Below are 20,762 nucleotides of genomic sequence, written 5' to 3' on the forward strand. Positions count from 1 at the left end.
CCGTCACATAGCACGGGCTCGGCTCGCGGGCAGACACGGCCTCCTCCCTCCATCCCTCCCTCGGGGTCAAGCAGCAGGTCTGAAACATAACGCAAGTCACACACACTGATAGGATGATGGGCAACTCTGTGTGGATGGATACTCAACAAAGGCCACACTGTAGGAGTATGTACAACAAAAATGTTGTGACGTGACAAATCATGTTATATGTCAAAATGACACGAAAACAAATACCCTAACCAAATGACGTTGAGCCAGCCGTCTCACACAATAGACAGACGGACAAACAACATGTACAGCAAGTACTCCTAGTAGATTCGCTGAGGAGAGTACTGAATGAATGAATGAATGTATGTATGCAAGCTAGGGCAAAACAAAAGACTCAAGCACTTCTGCTCACTACAACTAAATACAGCTAAATGCTTGGCTTCCAGCGTCCATGATAAACAACAAAAAGCACAATGCAGTAAAATAAGCACCTACAACCAACAAAAGCTTGATTTTGTTACTCTTATCTGGACACTCACTCAAAACTATAGCCTTTTCAGCAGGGTGCCGCTAAATGGTCTCATGCTATAGCTCCGCTATAGTTGATTTGGAGGTCCGCCGCTATTTAAAACACTGCTCAAAACGCTACTCCTGAATTTGAATACAAGGAGAAAAGACAAACAAAACCAAATATTCTCACCTTGTCAGTTCATGCAGACAGGAGGAATATGGTCAGTCATAGAATCAAATGAGAACAAAATTACCAAGTGCTGCGTTCCTGAATTGCCCATAAATGGTTTTCAAATAATACATTCGCTTGATTAACTCTATTCTCTATTAGTAAAATGTAAGAAATAATACCAGACACGAAAAGAAAATAAAAGAAAATTGCAGGCAGATGATAGATTTATACTTTATCACTAATCTAAAGGGAGAACGCCAGCAAAAAACAAGAAGAACGCAAGAATAAAAAATGAAACTGAAATGCAAATGTGTTCTCCTTGAATACCATGCCATGTTGATAGACCTATACGACAAGACATGGACTAGTTGATCCCAGATAAAACTGATGCTACCTTACTTATAAGAGTCTAAAGTCTCAATGCCATTTCCTAGTCATAACTACATGACAGTCTACCTACAAGATGTGACCAACAAAGTAGTAGTCACTTCCACATGATGTTCTCAATTGCTTTTTCACTTGGCACACATGTAACTACGACAACAGAACATTAGTCAGAACTCAGAACATCACCAAATTGGTCGAAGCGCCGACAACGAATGGCTCCATCAGCAACCGCGTCAAGAAGTAGAACACGACTCCCAGCATGATAGAGATCGGGAGTGCAGGCAATGCGTGCCTGCATATTGACAGCAAGATGAGGGTGCAGCCAAGCCCAGCGATGATGGCAAGGTAGCACGCATAGACCGTCATGAGGTCATACATGGCAGCCCTCCCCACAAGCACGCTGTAGAAGACAAAATCGCCAAGTCCCAGCTTGATGCCCCTGCTAGACTCAAACATCTCAAACTCCTCCTCGGGAGGTTCTGATGTAGAAATTTGTGTATGCTCCTCATTGGCGACGGTAGGGTTGGCAGATGCCGCTGACACCAATGGAGCTGCCTCTTCTTCTTCCTGACCCTGCTCGATCAGAATGACAGCATGCTGTGCGCTCCCACCTTGATTTGATGTCTGCCCTGTTACACCTTGATTTGAGGTAGTCATGTCACGGCTTGCTGAGCCAAGATCCCTCATTTCTACCATGGCAGGACCGGAATCATCCTGCTGACCCACCCTGTCATACAGGTTTGGGCCCGATCGGGCGGCAGAATCGGGGTGCTGCGACTCCTCGGACCACATTGCCGGAGCATAGGAGGAGGAAGTCTCGGGTGGGCCTACCGTGGGGCGTGATTCGTAGATGAGCGCCGGGAGTTCGTCGTCCCTGGAGGAGGCGAGCTCCACAAGCATCCTGAGCGGGCCCCTTGGCGCGAGCACGGCGACGAGGTCATAGACGGCGAGGGCGAGGAGCATGATCCAGGTGGTCCACTCGGGGAGCCTGGAGAGCCAGGCGGCGACGATGACGGCGAGCGCGACCATGTAGCCCTGGCGGACGAGGATGGGGACCGCGGAGGCGAAGACGGAGAGGACGCCGACGGCGGAGGCGTTGAAGAGTAGGAGGAGCGCGGTGGGCGCGTCGAGCGGGCCGTCGAGGCGGCGGAGGAGGGCGACTGCGATGGCGCCGCCCATGGAGAAGAGGACGAAGAAGGCGGAGAAGCGCATGTAGTTCTTGAGGAAGCCGGTGCAGCGGTAGTAGTAGAGCGCGACGAGGATGAAGGTGACGACGGCGACGAGCGCGACGAAGACGGCGGCGTCGAGGAGCGCGCCGAGGAGCTTCTGGGCCGGGGAGTCGGAGGGGGACTCGAGGTAGACGAGCGTGGCGGCGGTGACGGGGGGCGGCGCGGAGGGGGAGGAGGAAGGCGGCGCGAGGAGCGTGATGAGGAGGACGACGAGGGCCATGCAGATGGAGACCGGGGACATGACCGCGAGCACCTCCTCGCCGAGGGTGTCGAGGACGGTGGCGGCGGAGCCCGGCGGGTCCGGCGCGTCGGCGACGGGATCCATGCCGTGCGGCGGAGGGGATGGGAGGGGAGGGGATGGGAGGGGGGAGATGGGGGAATTTTCCCGATCTCGGCCTGCCCCCCGCGGCGGTCGGTCTCGCACGGCGGAGGGTTTGGTGGTGGGTGTCCCTTTCCTTGGACTCACTCTCACGCGTTCCCTCAAAAACTCTGCAATGTTCAATATTTCACTCGACTGGCACTATGTCAATATAGCCACATTAATCGAGACAGAGTTTCAGTTTTTTTTTTTTGCGAAACAAAGAACTTTGTTGATTAGTTTTGGCTATCCAATCGATTCACTCGTTTTGTTTTGTGTAAGTCGCGTAGGTGTTTCACAATTTTATCTCAGGAAAAGGAAAATGACATTTCAAAAAAAAAGGAAAAGGAAAATGAGAGGCATGCCCGCCGCTTCCACGCTGGTGGTGGTGATGGGGCCTCCAAGCCAAAAACACCCCAAGAGCGAGCCATAAATTATTGCACATGGTCCTCGTCAGTCGCTTCCAAACCAACAGAAACAAAAGAGTGAAAGAACCATATGAATCACTGCACACCATGTTCGGCCTAACTTGGAAAAGATGTGCGCGTGCTAGTACTGTATTATTTTTCACTTTCGGTGATCGCACAGCGACCTAATGGCTCTAGTCAAATTCCAACTATCACCAAGGAATCAGCAACACCACCCACTTGAACATTGTAACAAAGTACAACTTCTTCACCTCAACAATTTAGCAAGTCCTCTTGCTTTAATAATTCTATATACTTTTTCTAAGAAACTTTCCATCTATTCATAATCTCTGTCATGGCACACTACAGGGAACACCCCAAGTAACAAGATTTACAACTAGGTCCTCTTGAAAAACCTTTTTTTTGTGTGTGTATTGTACAACAAAACATATCGTCCATACTGTAAATAAAAATCACCCACATATATAGTGGGTACACAGCAAACAAACTTTATTGGCCAAAGCAGCAACGGTGCCGCTGTGACTGTGCAAGGGAAAATAAAAATAAAAAACACAACACAAGTTCAGTCTTCTTAGAGAGCAAAATGATACTAAATCTCAGGTGATACTGTAAGAAAGCTGGACAACTCCATACTACACCCTGCCCAATCACAAGGAATTCATCCACCTACATGCGATCATGCTAAGATTTCTTGCGGCTGGCCTTCTCCTCAACTCCGGACTGCGAAAAGCGTTTCCTCAGGACCTCCAGAACCTCTTCCATCTTCACATCCCTCACGCTCAGAAGCACCATTGCGTGGTACAGCAAATCAGCCATCTCTGAGGCTGTACGAGATTTGTCCTCGTTCTCAACCAGTGTTTGAATTAGTTCCCCCGCTTCTTCGCTGAAAGACCGGAAACAAATGCGCACCAACGTTAAGAGAGAAATATACTGGCATCAAGAGAATAGCTGGAAAAGGTCAAACATGGAATGATAACAAGAGAAAAAGGCAATAGTTTCACACCATGCCATCAATATGCTAAGAGAGAGATGAATCATTACAGTGATACAAGTATCGGCAAACAACTCCTTACATCGACACCAAATAATGTCGAATATGCCACCTATCGGTCTTACACTCTTGCAAGTTTTTTCCTTTCTTGAGAAAAATTGTATGTTGAAATTGTTGCTTATACTGTTATACATGTGGCAGTACTCCATACCAAATCGCGCTGTTGCACCTCATATGTACTCGCAAAATATACTGATATCTTCTTAGGTTAGCCTCTGGCGGTAGTTATTCCAGCTGATACATTGCGCCAAATTTACTTGTATGGGACAAGCTCATAATAATTATATCCAAAATTTACATGTTTGTAAAGACATATTAGGTGACAAAACAAACTGTGCATGCATGGAGCATGGATAACTCTATGCTCTGAGTAACTCTGTTATGATGATATTTTCGGACAAATGCATTCTGTCATATGGCTGATCAGATAATGATCAATAACCATACCGTAAAATTGCAAATAATCTAATGAGTAGCCTTATCTAATATATCACCTAAAAGCATAATATGGACCGCAGACAGATATACTCCCTCCGTTCCTAAATATAAGTCTTTGAAGAGATTTCATTATGGACAACATATGGATGTATGTAGATGCATTTTAGAGTGTAGATTCAATTATTTTGCTCCGTATGTAGTCCATAGCGGAATATCTACAAAGACTTATATTTAGGAACGGAGGGAGCATAATAGAACATGAGAAATGTACAGACAGATATATAATAGAGCATGAGAATTAAACGAAGCAACACTTACCGTATTTTCGAGCAAAGCAGCTGGTTATCAAGCAGTAGTTTTTTCGTCCATGATGGCTTACCACTCCCTTCAGTAACTATCTCCTCCTTCCGCCTACTGATCGTGTCTTCAAGAGAGTAGAGAGTTGTGGCGACCTGCCTCTCTTGATTGGACTGTGAAATACAATAATATTTTAATTTCAAGTAAATTTATATTCATAGGAAGGTTCATTGAAGATAAATACCTTTGAACCTTGTAGTGCATCATAGACTGAAGAATAGTAGCAGGTCTCTGCCCCTGTATGGCATGTAGGTCCATCTGGCGTACCAAGATATATTATCTAACTTTCAAGAAAACACAAATACCCCAGTTAGTATCAACTGAAGCCAGACTGACTGTTTTGATGCATAACAGAAAGCAGAAGATGCTTACTGAATCACGGTCACAGTCTAAGAATATGTCATGCACATTGATGAAGTTCATGGATGTCTCCCCTTTAGTCCACAATGAAGACCGTGAACGGCTATAGAATGTAGCTTTTCTGGTTGATATAGTTGCTGCAAGGGCCTCTTTGTTAGCAAATCCCTGCATAAGAATGGCTCCAGTATCCACATTTTGCGCAATAGCAACTGCCAGCCCTTTGACGTCCCACTTCACACTGTCTAGTAACGCTTCAACCTAAAATTTTCAGACGACGATGACAAGCCGATGTTAAATATTTGCTGTGCTTTTTTCTATTTCTCTAAGGGCAATACTATCGCAAACAAAGGTTCTCTTTCCGTGTACACTACAAGCTGCTAACAGTGGCAATGCATCTGAGAAAGCAAGGACTGCTAAGTAGTTTTATTTGTACTAATGTGGTGGCATAACAGGACCATTTGATTATATTCCCGCAGAATTGATTTGCATTGCAACCAAATCCCATGAAAAAGTAATTGATGAATGAATTCCTCCCACTGGCTTAATGCTTGCTAGTGCATATCAACATACTTGTGATCTCCATCAGGCAAACCATAAACCATTACTTTCATGATGTCACTATATTGTGCAAGTTTCGCATAAGCCACCAAAGCCAAAGCCTAAGATAAATGTTCAAAGCAGAGGAGCACACCAGTCCACCCCAGTTCCTAACTTGGAAGGCCTCCCAAGTGAGAAGAAGGAGGGCAGCAGATTTCACGGGGAAACCAATCAACAGACCTTGGGATCGACGGCGAGGGCTGCTGGCGTCGACCGGGCGGAGCGCGGAGCCATGGAGAGCACCGGGCAAGCCTGCCTGAGCCGCCACCCGAGGGCCCCCGAGGATGGCGGCGCGGCCGTGCAAGGGTTGGAGCGGGCTGGCCATAGGGCGGCGCGGGTCGCGGGCGAGGAGACGGGGGCGCGAGGCAGTGGAGCCGCCATGGGAGCCGACTCAAATCGGAATGGGGAGCAGTCGCTGCTCGACGCGGCGGTTGGTCGAGTTCGAGTCCGGTCAAGTCAATTGAGCCTCTCAACTCTGAAGGCACGCCTAATCCCTCCATAAACACGCGAACCAACCTGTGATTAAGATAGTTAGATGGACAGTAGTATCCCCAACCCGTCAGGATTCAAATCCTGGTGCTCGCATTATTTCTGGATTTATTTCAGGATTTTCGGCGATGTGCTTTCAGTGGGAGGAGATGTTCCTGTCGATGACAAGGCGTCTACGGTGACTTCGTAAATCTCAAGATGATATGCCGGCTCGGTCTCTCAGAGGTACTCATAGGGGTAGGGTGTGCGTGCGTGCGTTCATAAGAATGAATGTATGCGCGTGTATATGAGCGCTTGTATTTGTACTGATGCTAAAAAAATCCCTCCATAAACACCTTGTGCAAACTTCCTTACCCCTACCAAAATGTTTACCAAACACGCCATAAAAGTTTTTTTTCGAGAGTACGCCAAAGGCGTACCTTAGCTTTATAGAAGGGTGAAAAATATTTACAAGAGTTTACAGACGGCAGGAAGCACCTGGATGTGCCTACACCCGATCTCTTCCTAGATATGTAAGGGACTACTCACAAAAATGTAAAGCTCCACTCCTACGCGCCATCGCCCACAGCTGGCGCTCCCTAAATATAAGCTAGACAGTGTCGAGCTCGTTACAATTGTCATTCCTACCAAAAACTCTACCATTCCCTTGCTTCCACAAGCACCAGCAGATGGGCACCACCAAAGAGTCATAGTCCTTCCGGTGAGTCTCTGGCACCAGCTTTCGAGACATCGTCCACCAATCTTCCATTGTATCTTGGCCGGATGGACACGCCATAAAAGGTTAACCTATGCTTTGAGGGGGAGGGGAAGTTGTTGTTGTTTTCGACATCAACGAGGTGATGGCGGCGATGTCATATTGGAATAAGGTCTTCGATGACGTCTGATCCAACGTCGATGAACAGGCCTAGGAGAGTTTGTGTCCTCATATATGGTTGTTCCCTTCAGATCGTGGCAGTTGGTGTGTCTTTCAAGGAAAGCTCTTCGCTAGCTATTAATGCGGTGACTTTGACATATTCTGTGTTGTTCTACGTTATAGTTTGATCTCTCCAACCCTGAGAATTGGTGGAGGGATGATACTCCAACCAATGTTGCTTCAGTGATTTTCTAAATTTCGTCTCAAGGGACGAGTGGCTATTGTGGTCTTTAAAGTCTAGCATGACGAGTGTATTTGCAGGCTTCACTTTCCTTTGTTGGTGATTCAATGCAACTTTTAGTCTTCATCAGGTTGCGTGCAATTGAGAGAGAAGAAGGCTAGTATAGTTTTCTGTGTACTTTTACCTTTTACCAGTCCAATTATCAGTTCATTAGACTGGCTTTTATTTTACTTATAAAGTAGATCTATGATATTTTCTGTTGTCTTTACTAAAAAACATTTAGGGGATCAACCTCTAGCTAGCAAACCTCATAGACGTCTAGCTCCTTAAAATTATAAGTTTGCATCCATTAAAAAACCACCCTTTAGACTATATTTAGTCCAAGAAAGACAACTCTCACGATAAGTAGGAAGACGACCATGCAGCCCACAACCATTGTCGTTGTAGCCTATCTCAGCGTTGGTCGACCCATGGCCCACCCCGCTGCCCGTGGCGCCTACCCTCAACCATGATACCCTCATTCAGTCAGATTCATCAATGTCATTGCAAAATGTTCAATTCGTCGTTGGCGAGCCCCGACGTGACCGAAAACTGACCCGCATGAGGTTGGGGAAGCAAAAAGAGCCCCACGCGCGAGCCCACATTTGTCAAAAGACGTCGAAATGGTCCTTCTTCACCGCCAAAGCTCCCCACCGCTCTATTTCGGCTCGTCCATGAGCTCCCCACCCTGGCTTTTGTACTCCGGTAAATTATCACGCTGCAGCAATGCCTTTGTTGGATCTGACGGTAAATCATGCAGCGCCAGTGGCGATGCTGCCCCAAATCTGACGAGCCTGCGTGCTCATTTGCGACTGCAAGTGCCCCATTGTTAAAAAAACTCGCGCCCACCTAGGAATCCCAATCGAGACTACTTCGTTTGTGGAGGCCACAGAAGCTGGGTATAACACAAACCCTTTATTTTTGCAATGGTATACGCCTCGTTGCTAAAAAAATTTACACATACACATAGAGGATTCACTTCTTAACACATGGATATGGGTCGATCTTGTAAAGTTTTATGTAAATCAAATGCTAGACTAGTACTATAGATGCATGCAAGAGACAAGTCCAAATCAACAAGATGCAAGCAGAAATCAACAAGATGCAAACCCTGAGAAGGAAATTTAAGAAGCTTCTTCCTCCACTGCTAGCTGTTGTAATAATTCGGTTCATACTCCCTACATCAACAATAATTGTTCTTCTTGTGGGGTCATTGCACCGATGATATTTTAGTTTAAGCGACGCCGAGTAGGGCTATCTAGTATGTAGTTTCTATATGCTTTATTATTGATGGTGATTTTGTCCATGGATCCGAATACCCATGAATACCTGACCCGGTTGGGCAAGGGTATGGAGCGCATTTCTGCTCATGGATCCGTGGATCTGAATACCCACGGACAGCTGGGTTGGACATAGTTATAATTTCTGCTGGATATCCAATGGATACCCACATGACACGTGGGCGTTTTTATCGCAATGCTTAACATAGTTCGATGTAGATGCAGTAGGCAATGGACTATTTTAGTTATGCTATGCATGATGTTAATGTGATACCTAAATTGACTTATGCAGTGAGCTAGTTTAAATGTGTCCCAAATGAGTTTGTGTACAAAAATATTGTGTTCAATTTTTTTGAGTGATTAAGTTTCAGGGGATCTACTAGATGAAGAAAAAGTTTAATCCATAAAAAATACAAGGAAATATAATAAAAATATGTTTTAAACTTTTAGGATAGAGGATCAAGTACTCTTCCGACACAGTTGGTGGGATCGGAGGTGAGAAGGGGGATCAAGGAGCGGATGCAGGCTGTTTAATTAAGGACCACAATATAAATCGACGTCAATTTTTTTGCCATGGCAAATCAAAGAACCAGGATGATAGTTTATACTGTCGTGAGGATGGCAATTTCCTTCAACAAGCACGTCAGATTTTTTAACATTTTGGTTAATTTATTGTCTCCCTATAGATAAGCATCAACAAGAGCTTTGGCGAGGTATCCAGCCTTTGTGCATGATCTTTGTACCCGACAATAATGTAAACGGGAATATGTTTCCAACTCAAAGCAACAACAATGTTTCTTATTATTATACAAACAGCACACTGAGTCGTTCTTCTTGGTCTTCCGTTGAAATGCACAAGACACACGGGACGATCCCAGATTCAAATGTTCTCATCATCTCGGGGGCTTCCATTCAAACGAGTTTTAAATGACACAAGACAATGCATAGCACAAGACACTTAATACTTAGTACATAACTAGTAAGTAGTACATATGAAACACATAGCCAGCTCATTGCAAGGCATGCAGGTCTACAACACGGAGGTAACCCCCCTGATCGGGAGGTTTAGGTGATGAAACTTCCAGCGCCCCAAGGCACGCAGAAAGAAGCATCTTAATTTGCCTTCGGAACATGCAAGTTATGCGACGACATCTCCAGGAACAATGGAGCTTCATCACAAGAAGTGGCGCCAAAATCATCGAGATGGTGACAAAAGGCCGGTTGAACCAAGTCAAGTCAGGAAGGAACCCATTTAGGTAACTAGGTCAGTAATATTTCACCCTTCACCCCAGACAAGCTTGAAGATATTTCTGCTAGCCCCTGCGTTCACCATCTTGCTCTTCATGTTCAGCATCTTCTCTTGGGCAGGGGTATCGCCATCCTTATAAACATTACAGGAACAAGTTTTAGTTGAAACACCATGTTATAAACCATCTAGCAGCACTAGAAGCAATATTAGTACCCTTCCACTTTGACTGGGCATTCTGAATGCTGAGTTCAACAAAGTGTTGCAAGTATTAATTTAGAAAAATACAGCTAGCTAACCATGATGAACATCGTAAGAGACTTAAATTTAAAGGGGAAAGGAGGACTACTCACAAGCATGGAGTACGCGCGAGCAAGTGAGACAAGAGTCGGGTAGAGCTCTATAACTGCAATTGCAGTTTCTTCTGTCACCTGTGGTACCTGCATTAATTGCCGAGAAAATGATGGAATAAATCTTGCACCAAATCAGGCCACCAAATGAATTAGCAGTATTTATTTGGTGAAGGTTGACTGGATACCTGCATAAGTTGTAGGGCGAATATGTCGATCACAGTTAACTTCTTGGGGTCACAACACTTCTTCACAAACTCGTCATAAGTTAAGCAAACTCGACAAGTGTTAGCACCGATTGAGAAATTTGTGCTGTAGTAATCAATTATTGAGAGTGTCAGGTGGCCGTATGTGCTTTCAGTATCAGAATATCCAGTGGTTCTCTGAACATCAAATCCTTCAAGAATCTCAGTGGTGAAGCAGCTGAAATTTAAAGACACGGAACAGTTTAAAGGGTATACACCTGATTACCCCAGGTATCAAATTTATTAACTGACCACTAGATGGATTATTATCAAGGAGGAGAGCATTAAAAGTTTCATACAAAAAAAGTCTATGCAGGGATAATTTGATCACCAAGGTTACATGAGCAGTATACATACGCTGTTTTGATGCTCTCTGATGCGCCTAAAGGGTTTGGATCACCTTCAACCAGATATATCAGCTTCCTTAGTCCACATTTCTACAAGATACAAGAAACAGAAGCATCATATGATATTGTTGCCAAATACATAAAATATGCTAGCAGAAGTTAGTAACCCACTAACTATCTCCTGTGAAACCATAAACATGGACAAAGAGTACAATGTCTGGGAAAAAATATCAAGGGATAAAACTTAAGTCTCACTGCCCAAGAGGGGTCGCCTACTTATGCCATTGAATTCTGGATAAAAAAATAAGTATAAATGAACAAAGGTAAATTTCATGAGCTACATATGTTTTAGTACAACTATCAGAAAGTTACACATTTTAGTTTGCATTTCACAGAACTATACATAATTTTAACATTTTGATAAACCACACATCTGTTGAATCCTGTTAAATGAAATAGTCTGGACATGTGGGACCAAACTCTAGTGCAACTGAAAATGTAGGGCCTGCCTGTTTAGAAGCAAAAAAACTTGTGGATTTGTGGAATGTGTAGCTTCATAATATATATTAAAAAAATATGTAAGTTTGAAGATATTGAATTTGCACTAACATTACACGACAGCACCTTACGTACTGTCAACTTGCAGTACACATACAGGTCCCCAAGTTTTAATTTGGTAATAATTCAATTTGGAATTATACATATATTAAACACAACATTTTGTAGTTTTTGTTGTTGTTTTGACTCATTTCAAAAAGTACATTTATTTTATCAAAACTGACAGAAGACTGATATTTCACCAGATAATACAACATTTGGCGGCTGACTAGTGGGTCCTGCAGGTCAATTACACTGACCACCTCATATCAACAAGAAGTGATGGATGTGGTGGGCCTTATTAAATATTATAGCAAAGTATGTACAGTGATGTGAAATATAAACTTCTTTAGCTATTACGAAATCTGTGTGCTTTATGAAATTTACTCCTAAGACTAGACTAAACGCAAACATCTGGTCACTATGGGCAAAGCATGTGGACAACTGGACACACAAGACAGGCCAACGACACAACTTCTTGAAGTGAAACACTCGTCCTATTCAGCATTTCTTAACGATGTAAACTGCAGGATAGAAATACAGAGCATATCAAACAAACATAGTTTAGACAACGCTGGTACTTCAACATCCACTGCAAGTTACGTTCAACCATCTGTAGCATTATAGAAGCCTCCACAACTATGCTGCCTGACAAACTAATGATTTAAACATCAAATTTTGACCTGGTCACTGGCTCATGGACAAAACAATGTTTTAGGTTGCTACAATTGTTGACTGGGATTACACAAGAACAAACTAGTGTCTTAAGACACTAATTGGAACTATAAGAACAGGGGAAGTTAACATGAGATTATAATAATGACAATAGTTAATACTAGTTCAGATGGTACCTTTAGCCTTAATTTCTGATCTTTGTACCTGCTGTCTCTAATTGAGCTAACTAAATCTGTTACACTTTTCCTTTCAACAACGAAATCAAGAACATACTCCGTATGAGATCTTCTATGACGAGCAATCCAAATACCATCTCCAACAGGCAGGCGTTTTATCTGGATGACATGATTCAAACAGATTCATCAACACCACTCTCTGGCACAGATAACATGAACAGTTCAATCCATGCATAAAATCTTCAGTCATCATTTTTAGTTCGCTTGAAATGAAGACAAGATCCACGTCTCATGAACATTTTATGCTAAATTTGTTACAGTAGTACATTTATACTATTACCCAGCATATATTGAATGTTTAAAGTATATAAGCAGAATCTGACAGGTTGGCAGATTGTGTCCAATTTGATACGAGGCAATAATGCCATATGTGCCATTCCACTGAACACATGCAAATAAAGACTGGGAAGCAAGTATCAGGACAGTGGGGCAAGATACTACATATATCAGCCAAGCAATCTAGCAGTATGAGAAAATATCAGATATTCCCTCTCCTCACAACAGAAATGACATTTTGTGCATAGTCTGCAAAATGCCCTCTTGAGACTTGACACGAGTTTCCAACCCTGTGTTCATAGTACTTTACATGCTAACCCTGATTCAAACAGATTCGTCACCCTATGTTCTTAGTACTTTACATGCTAACCCTGTGTTTGGGCATAGACTTGACACATGCATCTGCTCAAGTGATGATATGTTTGAATCATTGATTCTGCCAACCCTGTGTTCATGGTACTTTACATGCAATTCAAATTTAACATAAGAGACACCCATCCAAGCAGCATTTTTGCATTAGCTGTGGGCTAGCAGAAGAAATCAGATGCCCCGTTCGTGCTCACATAACAAAAGAGGTACCCTAACATTTCTTTTCTAGAGTTCTCTAATTGACAGGGCAGCATAATGTAATATGTCTCATCAAATCATCATGGATTCAGTTTAGACTTTAAGGACATGCTGATTCAGTGCCAATCATATTTAGCAGCGACGTTTAGTGATCTGACATGTGTAAAAAGAGACAAAGATAATGCCCAAACTAGAACAAATGAACTTAGTATTAGGAACATGAAGACTGTTATTAGTAAGGCACGCCCACACAAGTCTGAATCTGACCAACCTCTACAGGTACATGAAACTTCGAATGTATGTTACCAACAACTCTTTTGCCACGGGATCTGCACAAAAATGTAACAATCATGAGAACAAAATTCTGATATACAATTAAAAGAAAGACCGAATAACATGAAACTCTTGTGCAGCAGGTGTGGCGGGGGGTAAGCTTCAAGCAAATGGCAATGTATGCAAAATCAGACACGCAACTACATGTGAGCCAACCAACATAGTGGCTTATAACTATTCATGGAAATTAAGGAAGTCACTATGTAGTCCTGGAACAAAAATGAAACTACTTCCAGAGAAAAGGCTCAGTTCAATTCATTTTGGTGGTTTGATATTTCTATAAAACGGCAGAGGGCAACCATAATCGACTTACTTTCTTGAATTAAAAACTGAATATGTATCTGAAATATGGCGCATAGAACATAAAGGATAGAAACTAAATGAAACAAACATTAACAGAAAAGGGTTTAATTCAAATTCACAGAAGATACTATGTAGTCAAATTGTCTTCAAATTCAGGAAAAGAACAACATTAAGCAAATGGCAACCATTATCTTGTTTTAACAGAAAAAAATTCTAAGCAACAGAATGACATAGCTCATCTTCCAACTCATAAGTAAAGAGAGAACAAAGACATATGCTACAAACGCTCAAATTATCACCCCAAAAAGACCAGGGGCCAATCACATTGTTCAAAACTTTGAAACTTGCATCAAGGTAGCAACATTCATTGTGTTAAGTAACCTCCAATGTTGTACTGGTTTGAACAAGTTTGGAGAATGTGCAGCAGAGGCCATACAGTTTTGAGTATTACACATACAGTAAGACAAGCTTATAATCCCACTTAAAGATCAGATATATCTGTAACACAAGATAGATTAATTCTTGAGTAAGATATAATCTTACGAACCCAAAAATTTCACGATCATCCAATATCAACACCACTTCATAAGCTTCAAGAAACTTTTCATTAGATAGACGAGGTGGCATAGCTAGTATAGAATTGCCCATACCACTAGTGTCCTTGTCTAGCATAGTGAATTCAGCAGAACCCTGGTAGCGGAAAAGAAATAATAGCATTAAGTTCTATCTGAAAATAAACAAGGATACCATTGTACCATTGTACTGGAAGATTGCAGCTCAAATTTTGTTGGAGAAAGAATAGCACTAATCTACTGAATTGAAACTAACTTCTTCTCTATATTGTGTCACATTATTAAACGTTAGCAATATGGTGATTGGTGAGGCTGCAGAATCTGGTTGGGGTATGTAAGTGATAGATGCTATATCAAACATCTCCTCGCAAAAAAAAAAACATTTCAAATTTTGCACAACACACACCATGTTAGTAAAGCCTTGCTCCGTACTAAATATTAAACTCTTAGTTTTATGTGGTACAATGAGACGGGAAAGTGAATTAGTAAGATTGAACAGATGGGAAAGTGAATTAGTAAGTTTGAAGACTATAAAACTCAAAAACTTCACCAGGAGAATATGACAATAAAAGCATATGATTGCATTCATCTTCGTAGCTAACCATTTAGAAAAAAACTGTCATTTAATATCTTCAATAATATTTTAGGCATGGAAGGAAGAAACATGAAAACTGTAAAAACAATGTTGGTCGAAGGTAGACGTACGGTAGTTTGAACTTCAGAACTGTAACTGAGCTGCTCTTGACTGGTCAACTGTATCAGTTCTTGGGATGCCATAGAAGCAGAATTGCTGCAAACAAGTTCAGGACTATGCTCTGGTCTTTTTATTTTCTTCCCTGCAGAAATGAACAGTGATGTGTAAGATTCAACAGACAAAATCTTTTGGACATCCCTACGCCAAAATATGGGTGTTAAAAGATCAAGCATGAAAAAAGTTACCCCTTTTCCCTTTCTCTTTACATTTTGGAGGAGATAAATCTGGGCTGGACGCTGGAAAGGACTCTTTTATGAGACGGATGACCCATGGTCCAACACCCCTGACAATAATAAGAGAACATCAATACATTAATACCTTATAAGATGCAATGCTACTTTATTGCAGTGGTAAGTTATAAAAGAGACAAAATAAATGTATAGTTTCAGTGCAGCATAGTGGAATCAGAGGAACCAAATGACATTACCTTTCCTACAAAAATTAACTCACTACAAGGAAGAAAAAATAGCATCTATAAGAAGCAATGGCTAAGATTGAACTAATTAAAATAGTGCGAAATTAATGAACAATTTTCTGCGATCCAAGCACAAACAGACACGTCATAGGGAAAAGTTCTGGCATGTCCATCTCCCAATTCAACTCACGAAATAAAGTGCAAAGTATCCAGATGAACCCAAACTAGTGAAGATCCATACTGTTACAGCACTTATCTGATAGTGCAACTTAAAAGTAAATACAATTTTGAGTTGCAACCCAGAACCCGATCCATTAACTTATCTAGCTAAGTCGCATCCAAAGTATCTCTACCCATGACCTAACACCCAGTGGAGAATATCTTAGATTCAGGAGAGCTACTCTGCAGGAGATAGACAGACAGTGCGCAGAGTAATGGGCATTGCTGGTTTGCTCTGGTTATACAATCAGTTTCGCCACACACATTGCAACAGACTTATGCCTTGCCGCAGAATGAACTGAAATATGCAAACTAAAATTGATGTTATCGTGGGCTCATGGATGATGGGATCGGTTCACCACAGCTCAGATCTCTGTACTTAAATAGTTTTCATCAAACCAAAATCAAAATTTTGATGTTAACACAACAAATTATCTGCACGCCAACATCACAAACCGGTCCATTCGTCTTAAAGCATTCGAAAAAAAACCTGATTTTCCGTCTACTTATATGGAACAAAAGTGCGAGACATTACTACACAAACCAAAGCGACAAACCGCAGTCGGTCAAACCCTAGCTTTAATGCGACTTTACCCCCAAGAACGAAAACCGAACAAACAGCGGAGAGGAATGGAAAGATGGATACTTGATCTTTAGCAGGTCCTTGAGGGTCCGGATGGGCTCCTTGGCGGCGCAGACGTTGCGGTAGGCGTTGGAGAGCGTGAGGCTCAGGTTGTCTGGGATGTCTTTTTCCAGCATCGACCGGTGCTTCTCCAGGAGGAGGCGCGCAACCTCCTCGTTGTCGGGGAGATGCACCGCGCGCTGCTTCGGCATCGCCGGAGCCATCTGCCAGGATTTAGGTGAGGTAAGGGGAGAGCTTTGAGGTGGAGGGGGAATTGCCGGATTGGGGATTAGGCTTGGGGTTTCGACGCGAGTGAGCACTTGGAATCCTGGCCCGTCGAGTGGACAATGGGTGGGGTTGTGGCGGCGCCGCCGCGTGGGCTGCGTCGGGGGGCAGGAGGGAGACGGCGGCGTGGGTGCCGTGGAGGCCTATTCGGATCGCATAGCAATGTCAGGATCTGAAATTCAAATTGGGTTTGGGGGCTTTTCGTCGGGAGGTTAACGGCTAAGTACGTCGGTAGACACAATCCGGGATGATTGAGGCTTGGTCTCCAGTCTGAACTGGGAATTCGCTGAACTGATACTTAGGCATGCTTGGATTCAAGGGACTATTTTTAGTCTGACTAAAACTAGTTTTTTTTAGAGGCTAAAGTTCCAATCACTCCTGACTAAAGAGAGGCTAGAACTAGTCTTGAAACTAAAAAAATTTAGTCAGGGGAACCCTACTAAAATGTGGATTAGTCCTCTCTCTCCTCATTTAACTCCCCTCCTTTAACACATGCGAGTTCTGGATTGGAGGGTTTGGAGGATAATAAATGCTCATTAACTCGATTTTAGTCTATTTAGTATTTGTATCCAAGCATGGGTGAGGCTAGCAAATTTTAGTCCCACTACTTTTAGTCATGAGACTAAAACGTATCCAAGCACCCTCTAACTACTAGTTGCAACACAATTTGCGCTCCCTCCAATTTTTTTCCAGTCCAACCAAGAACCCCATGGATATTTTATTTTATTATTACTAGCTAATTGCCCATGCATTGCAACTAGAGCATACTTTACATACTTCTTTACAATATTCATGTACATTAGGTGGTATTATTGAGTTGATTTACCGTTAAGTAATTTCTCCTCTTTCACCAACCCATCTACTCCCTCCGTTCGGAATTACTTGTCTCGGAAATGGATGTATCTAGATGTATTTTAGTTCTAGATACATCCATTTCCAAGACAAGTAATTCCGAACGAAGGGAGTACCTCTCTTTGTCTAGAAAATAAAGACTTGATTAACCTTCAAGAAATAAACCCAGTGTGTAGAGGGAATATTGGGGAGGCGTGCGTGAATGGGTTGTAGCGGACCGGTTTTCCCCTAATTTTTTTTGATGTGCTAAGCATGGGATGGAGGCGCACGAAGGTTGAACGAAATGGGAACGTTATGTCTTTTTTAGGTGGTGTAGATAGATAGATTAATTGATTGATACTACCTTCCTCCTAGTTTATTGGTCTTCTTCGTATTTTGCATCAAAATTTGATCATAGATTTAACTAAAGAAATGGTAATGCATCATAAAAAATTATACCATTGAAACTATTTTTTTGTGACATGCATTAATATTTTGTTAATTAAATCAATTGTTAAAATTTGGCACAAAATACTAAGGGGAGCAATAAACCAGGGTGAAGGTAGTACTTCGGTCTCTTTCACCCATTGCTCTAGCGAGACGAATCATGAGTTAGCTAGGCTATCAGTCTGGACGCCACTTGCAAAGTGGCTAAAGGAACCACCGGTACGGATTGTAAAGTGGCTGATGGACGATGTAACAATTCTTTAATTTAATAAAGTGACTAAAGTATTTTCTTTTAAAAAACTCTTCCAGTTAAAATAAATTCTAAATATCTCTTGGCTAAATAAAAAACATAATAATAGGAGCGGTCAAAAATGTAATACTAAGTTGGAACGATAAGGGGCGTGTTGCGCATCGGTCGGCGGATTTTTTAAAAGACCCACCACCTCTGCACACGTTAGATTTGGTGTCATCCGGCAGCACAACACCCTCTTCATCATTGCAACAAACCTGGTATTTCGAAAACATTTGCAACAGAGATTGTGTTGTAGGTTTTTTCCGTCTTTTTTGCAACATAGATAATGTTGTGGAAGGGCTTTTGCAACATGGATGTTGTTGCAGATTTTCTTTTTTGCAATGAAAGATGATGTCGCAGCAGCACCGTCGCCGTTTGCAATTTCATCGTTGCAATTGCAATAGAGAGACGAACGGTGATGGTCATGACGCATGGAGGAGGTCGGCAGCGGTCGTGCGCCGACCTCGGGCACACCGTGGTGGCCAATAGCCTTGTGGCGGTGACGTTCGTCGTGGAGGCCGGCGATGGTGCCCATGCCCGACCCGGCTGCAACGACATTGATTCCCAGGTCACCTGCTACCTCATTGCCCATGGTCTTATCCATTTGTGTGTGTGAGAGAGAGATCGAAAAGGGAAGGAAGGAACCACTCATTATAGAGATAGTGATGGGCGGGTTGCCTCCTTATCCATTAGTCGGATAGAAGAGAGAGGTGGAAGAGGAAAATGAAGGAACCAATCATTATATCTAGTGCTAAGTGGGCCCTACATAGAATGCGCGTTGCACAGACGAGACGATGAATGCCCGCGGGCGATCCGCCAGCTGAAGCCAAGCGTTTTCCGAACAACAATAGCAAGTAAATGAAATATAAATAACAAGACCATACCAATAGCTTGAGCATGGATGGCGCACATCTCTACTATTAAAGGGGAATGCATAGTTGTTTTGTTCGATCTCCTCTCCCACGTATGTGCCTCTCCCATCGATCTCACTGATTCCTTCACCTCCTCTCATTCTGGTTTTTACGTGTTTTTTACTTGCCTAAAATCTATCTATTTTCGAGATTTTCTCACAGAAAGGATGGCTCTTTACGAAAGAAACCTATCCCTAGGTCTCTCTTGTGACCTATGGCGGCGGGGCGTGTTCCTCAGTGACGCATAGAACTGTGGAAGTATGAGTCGCTAGCTTTTCTCCCACCCTCTACCAGTGTGGTATTCTCCTCTCCTTGACACATCAATGAAGGGTGAAGCAGAACGGTAGCCAGTATTTCCCTCGGTTAGAGAACCAAAGTTATCAATCCAATAGGGAGTCACCCAAGCTAGCAACATGAGCAACACCTGCGCACAAAACACACACACACGCGCGCACGCACACACACACACACACACACACACACACACACTTGTAACAACACATCAAGTGGGGTGTCAATCCCCTTGTCTTGCTAGTTACAAGATTAAAAGCAAATGATAGAGATAGATAGTAGCAAAGTAGCACAACAAATAAAAGGAGAAATCATGTAGAAGAATTCACTAATAGAGAATAGACCCATGGGGCCATAGGTTTACTAGTGGTATCTCTCTCAAAACAAGCGAATGGCATGGTAAACAAATTACAGTTGGGCAATTGACCAGACCGCAATATTTATGACTATGATCATTCATGGCATAATTTCATATAGGCATTACGTCTGTGATAAGTAGACAGTTAATTCAACCGCATCTACTACTATACTCCACCCCAAAACTGTTATCTAGCATGCATCTCAAGGTATTAAGTTTGCAATACACGGAGTATCACAGTAAGCAAGATGACATAATCTAGATGGGAAGAAGTCAATCAATATCACAACACCCAGTCGTTTTATCCTTAGTGGCAACAGTATAATATGTGTCTTGGCCATTATTGTCAATGGGTTAAATCACGACAATATTGAACCCACTACAAAGCACTACTCTCTTTGAAGAAAAACCCATCGAACTTGGCCAAAGAAGATAGATAGATCGGAGAGCATGCAAAGCTATTTAATTACACAACAAGAAGACCTCAAAAGATTCAATTGATTTTAATGAACAATCTTATCATAAAGTGAAAATTTGTCAGGTCCAAACAAACACACCACCGATTACATCGAATTGATACCGATCATGTGAGAAGGCTCGCGAGAACAAGGTATTGAAGATCCAAAAAGAGAGAGAGAGAGCCATTTGGCTACCACTATGGACCCTAAGGTATTAAATGAACTACACTCAGCATAATGGAGGCAACAAGGTTGATGAAGATGGCTCGAGCAATGGCGCCCCCTCTGGAAAAGCTCCAAAACAGGTCTCCAGATGGGATCTTAGTAAAACGGGAGCTTGCGGCGGCGATAAAAT

General features: G+C 42.7%; 3 protein-coding genes across 4 annotated transcripts; all 3 read right to left on the bottom strand.

Annotated features, from left to right (window-relative positions):
- Positions 1–748: 748 nt before the first annotated feature.
- Positions 749–2,677, bottom strand: LOC119275856 (presenilin-like protein At1g08700). The gene has a single exon (XM_037556782.1). The coding sequence runs from the start codon at positions 2,609–2,611 to the stop codon at positions 1,232–1,234; it is 1,380 nt and encodes a 459-aa protein (XP_037412679.1). The 5' UTR covers positions 2,612–2,677; the 3' UTR covers positions 749–1,231.
- Positions 2,678–3,453: 776 nt separating this feature from the next.
- Positions 3,454–6,320, bottom strand: LOC119275857 (histidine biosynthesis bifunctional protein hisIE, chloroplastic-like). Its single transcript, XM_037556784.1, has 5 exons — positions 6,056–6,320; positions 5,291–5,536; positions 5,103–5,198; positions 4,880–5,031; positions 3,454–3,955 (listed from the first exon to the last, which is right to left on the bottom strand). Exons 1-5 carry the CDS (start codon positions 6,254–6,256, stop codon positions 3,754–3,756), a joined length of 897 nt encoding a protein of 298 aa, XP_037412681.1. The 5' UTR covers positions 6,257–6,320; the 3' UTR covers positions 3,454–3,753.
- A 3,336-nt stretch (positions 6,321–9,656) lies between these two features.
- LOC119275858 (crossover junction endonuclease MUS81-like) lies at positions 9,657–17,008 on the bottom strand. Of its 2 annotated transcripts, none has more exons than XM_037556786.1 (10): positions 16,559–17,008; positions 15,485–15,561; positions 15,230–15,360; positions 14,500–14,642; positions 13,588–13,645; positions 12,414–12,572; positions 10,976–11,055; positions 10,562–10,796; positions 10,377–10,463; positions 9,657–10,158 (listed from the first exon to the last, which is right to left on the bottom strand). In XM_037556786.1, the coding sequence occupies exons 1-10, from the start codon at positions 16,756–16,758 to the stop codon at positions 10,054–10,056; spliced, it is 1,275 nt and encodes a 424-aa protein (XP_037412683.1). In that variant the 5' UTR covers positions 16,759–17,008; the 3' UTR covers positions 9,657–10,053. The 2 variants fall into 2 exon arrangements, with proteins under 2 accessions (XP_037412683.1, XP_037412682.1); XM_037556785.1 differs by having other exon boundaries at positions 15,464–15,561; positions 16,559–17,007.
- Positions 17,009–20,762: the final 3,754 nt, after the last annotated feature.

Source organism: Triticum dicoccoides, chromosome 3B, assembly GCF_002162155.2.
Source record: "Triticum dicoccoides isolate Atlit2015 ecotype Zavitan chromosome 3B, WEW_v2.0, whole genome shotgun sequence".
Taxonomy (NCBI): domain Eukaryota; kingdom Viridiplantae; phylum Streptophyta; class Magnoliopsida; order Poales; family Poaceae; genus Triticum; species Triticum dicoccoides.

Excerpts from the sequence above, each read along its gene's own strand:
- LOC119275856 (XM_037556782.1), bottom strand. The coding sequence starts at position 2,611 with ATGGATCCCGTCGCCGACGCGCCGGACCCGCCGGGCTCCGCCGCCACC.
- LOC119275857 (XM_037556784.1), bottom strand. The coding sequence starts at position 6,256 with ATGGCGGCTCCACTGCCTCGCGCCCCCGTCTCCTCGCCCGCGACCCGC. Across the intron at positions 5,199-5,290 it reads TAGACTGTGACCGTGATTCA|ATAATATATCTTGGTACGCC; the intron begins GTAAGCATCTTC and ends CTTGAAAGTTAG. Across the intron at positions 3,956-4,879 it reads CTGCTTTGCTCGAAAATACG|CGAAGAAGCGGGGGAACTAA; the intron begins GTAAGTGTTGCT and ends CCGGTCTTTCAG.
- LOC119275858 (XM_037556785.1), bottom strand. The coding sequence starts at position 16,758 with ATGGCTCCGGCGATGCCGAAGCAGCGCGCGGTGCATCTCCCCGACAAC. Across the intron at positions 15,562-16,558 it reads AAGGACCTGCTAAAGATCAA|GGGTGTTGGACCATGGGTCA; the intron begins GTATCCATCTTT and ends TATTATTGTCAG. Across the intron at positions 10,464-10,561 it reads TCGCCCTACAACTTATGCAG|GTACCACAGGTGACAGAAGA; the intron begins GTATCCAGTCAA and ends CAATTAATGCAG.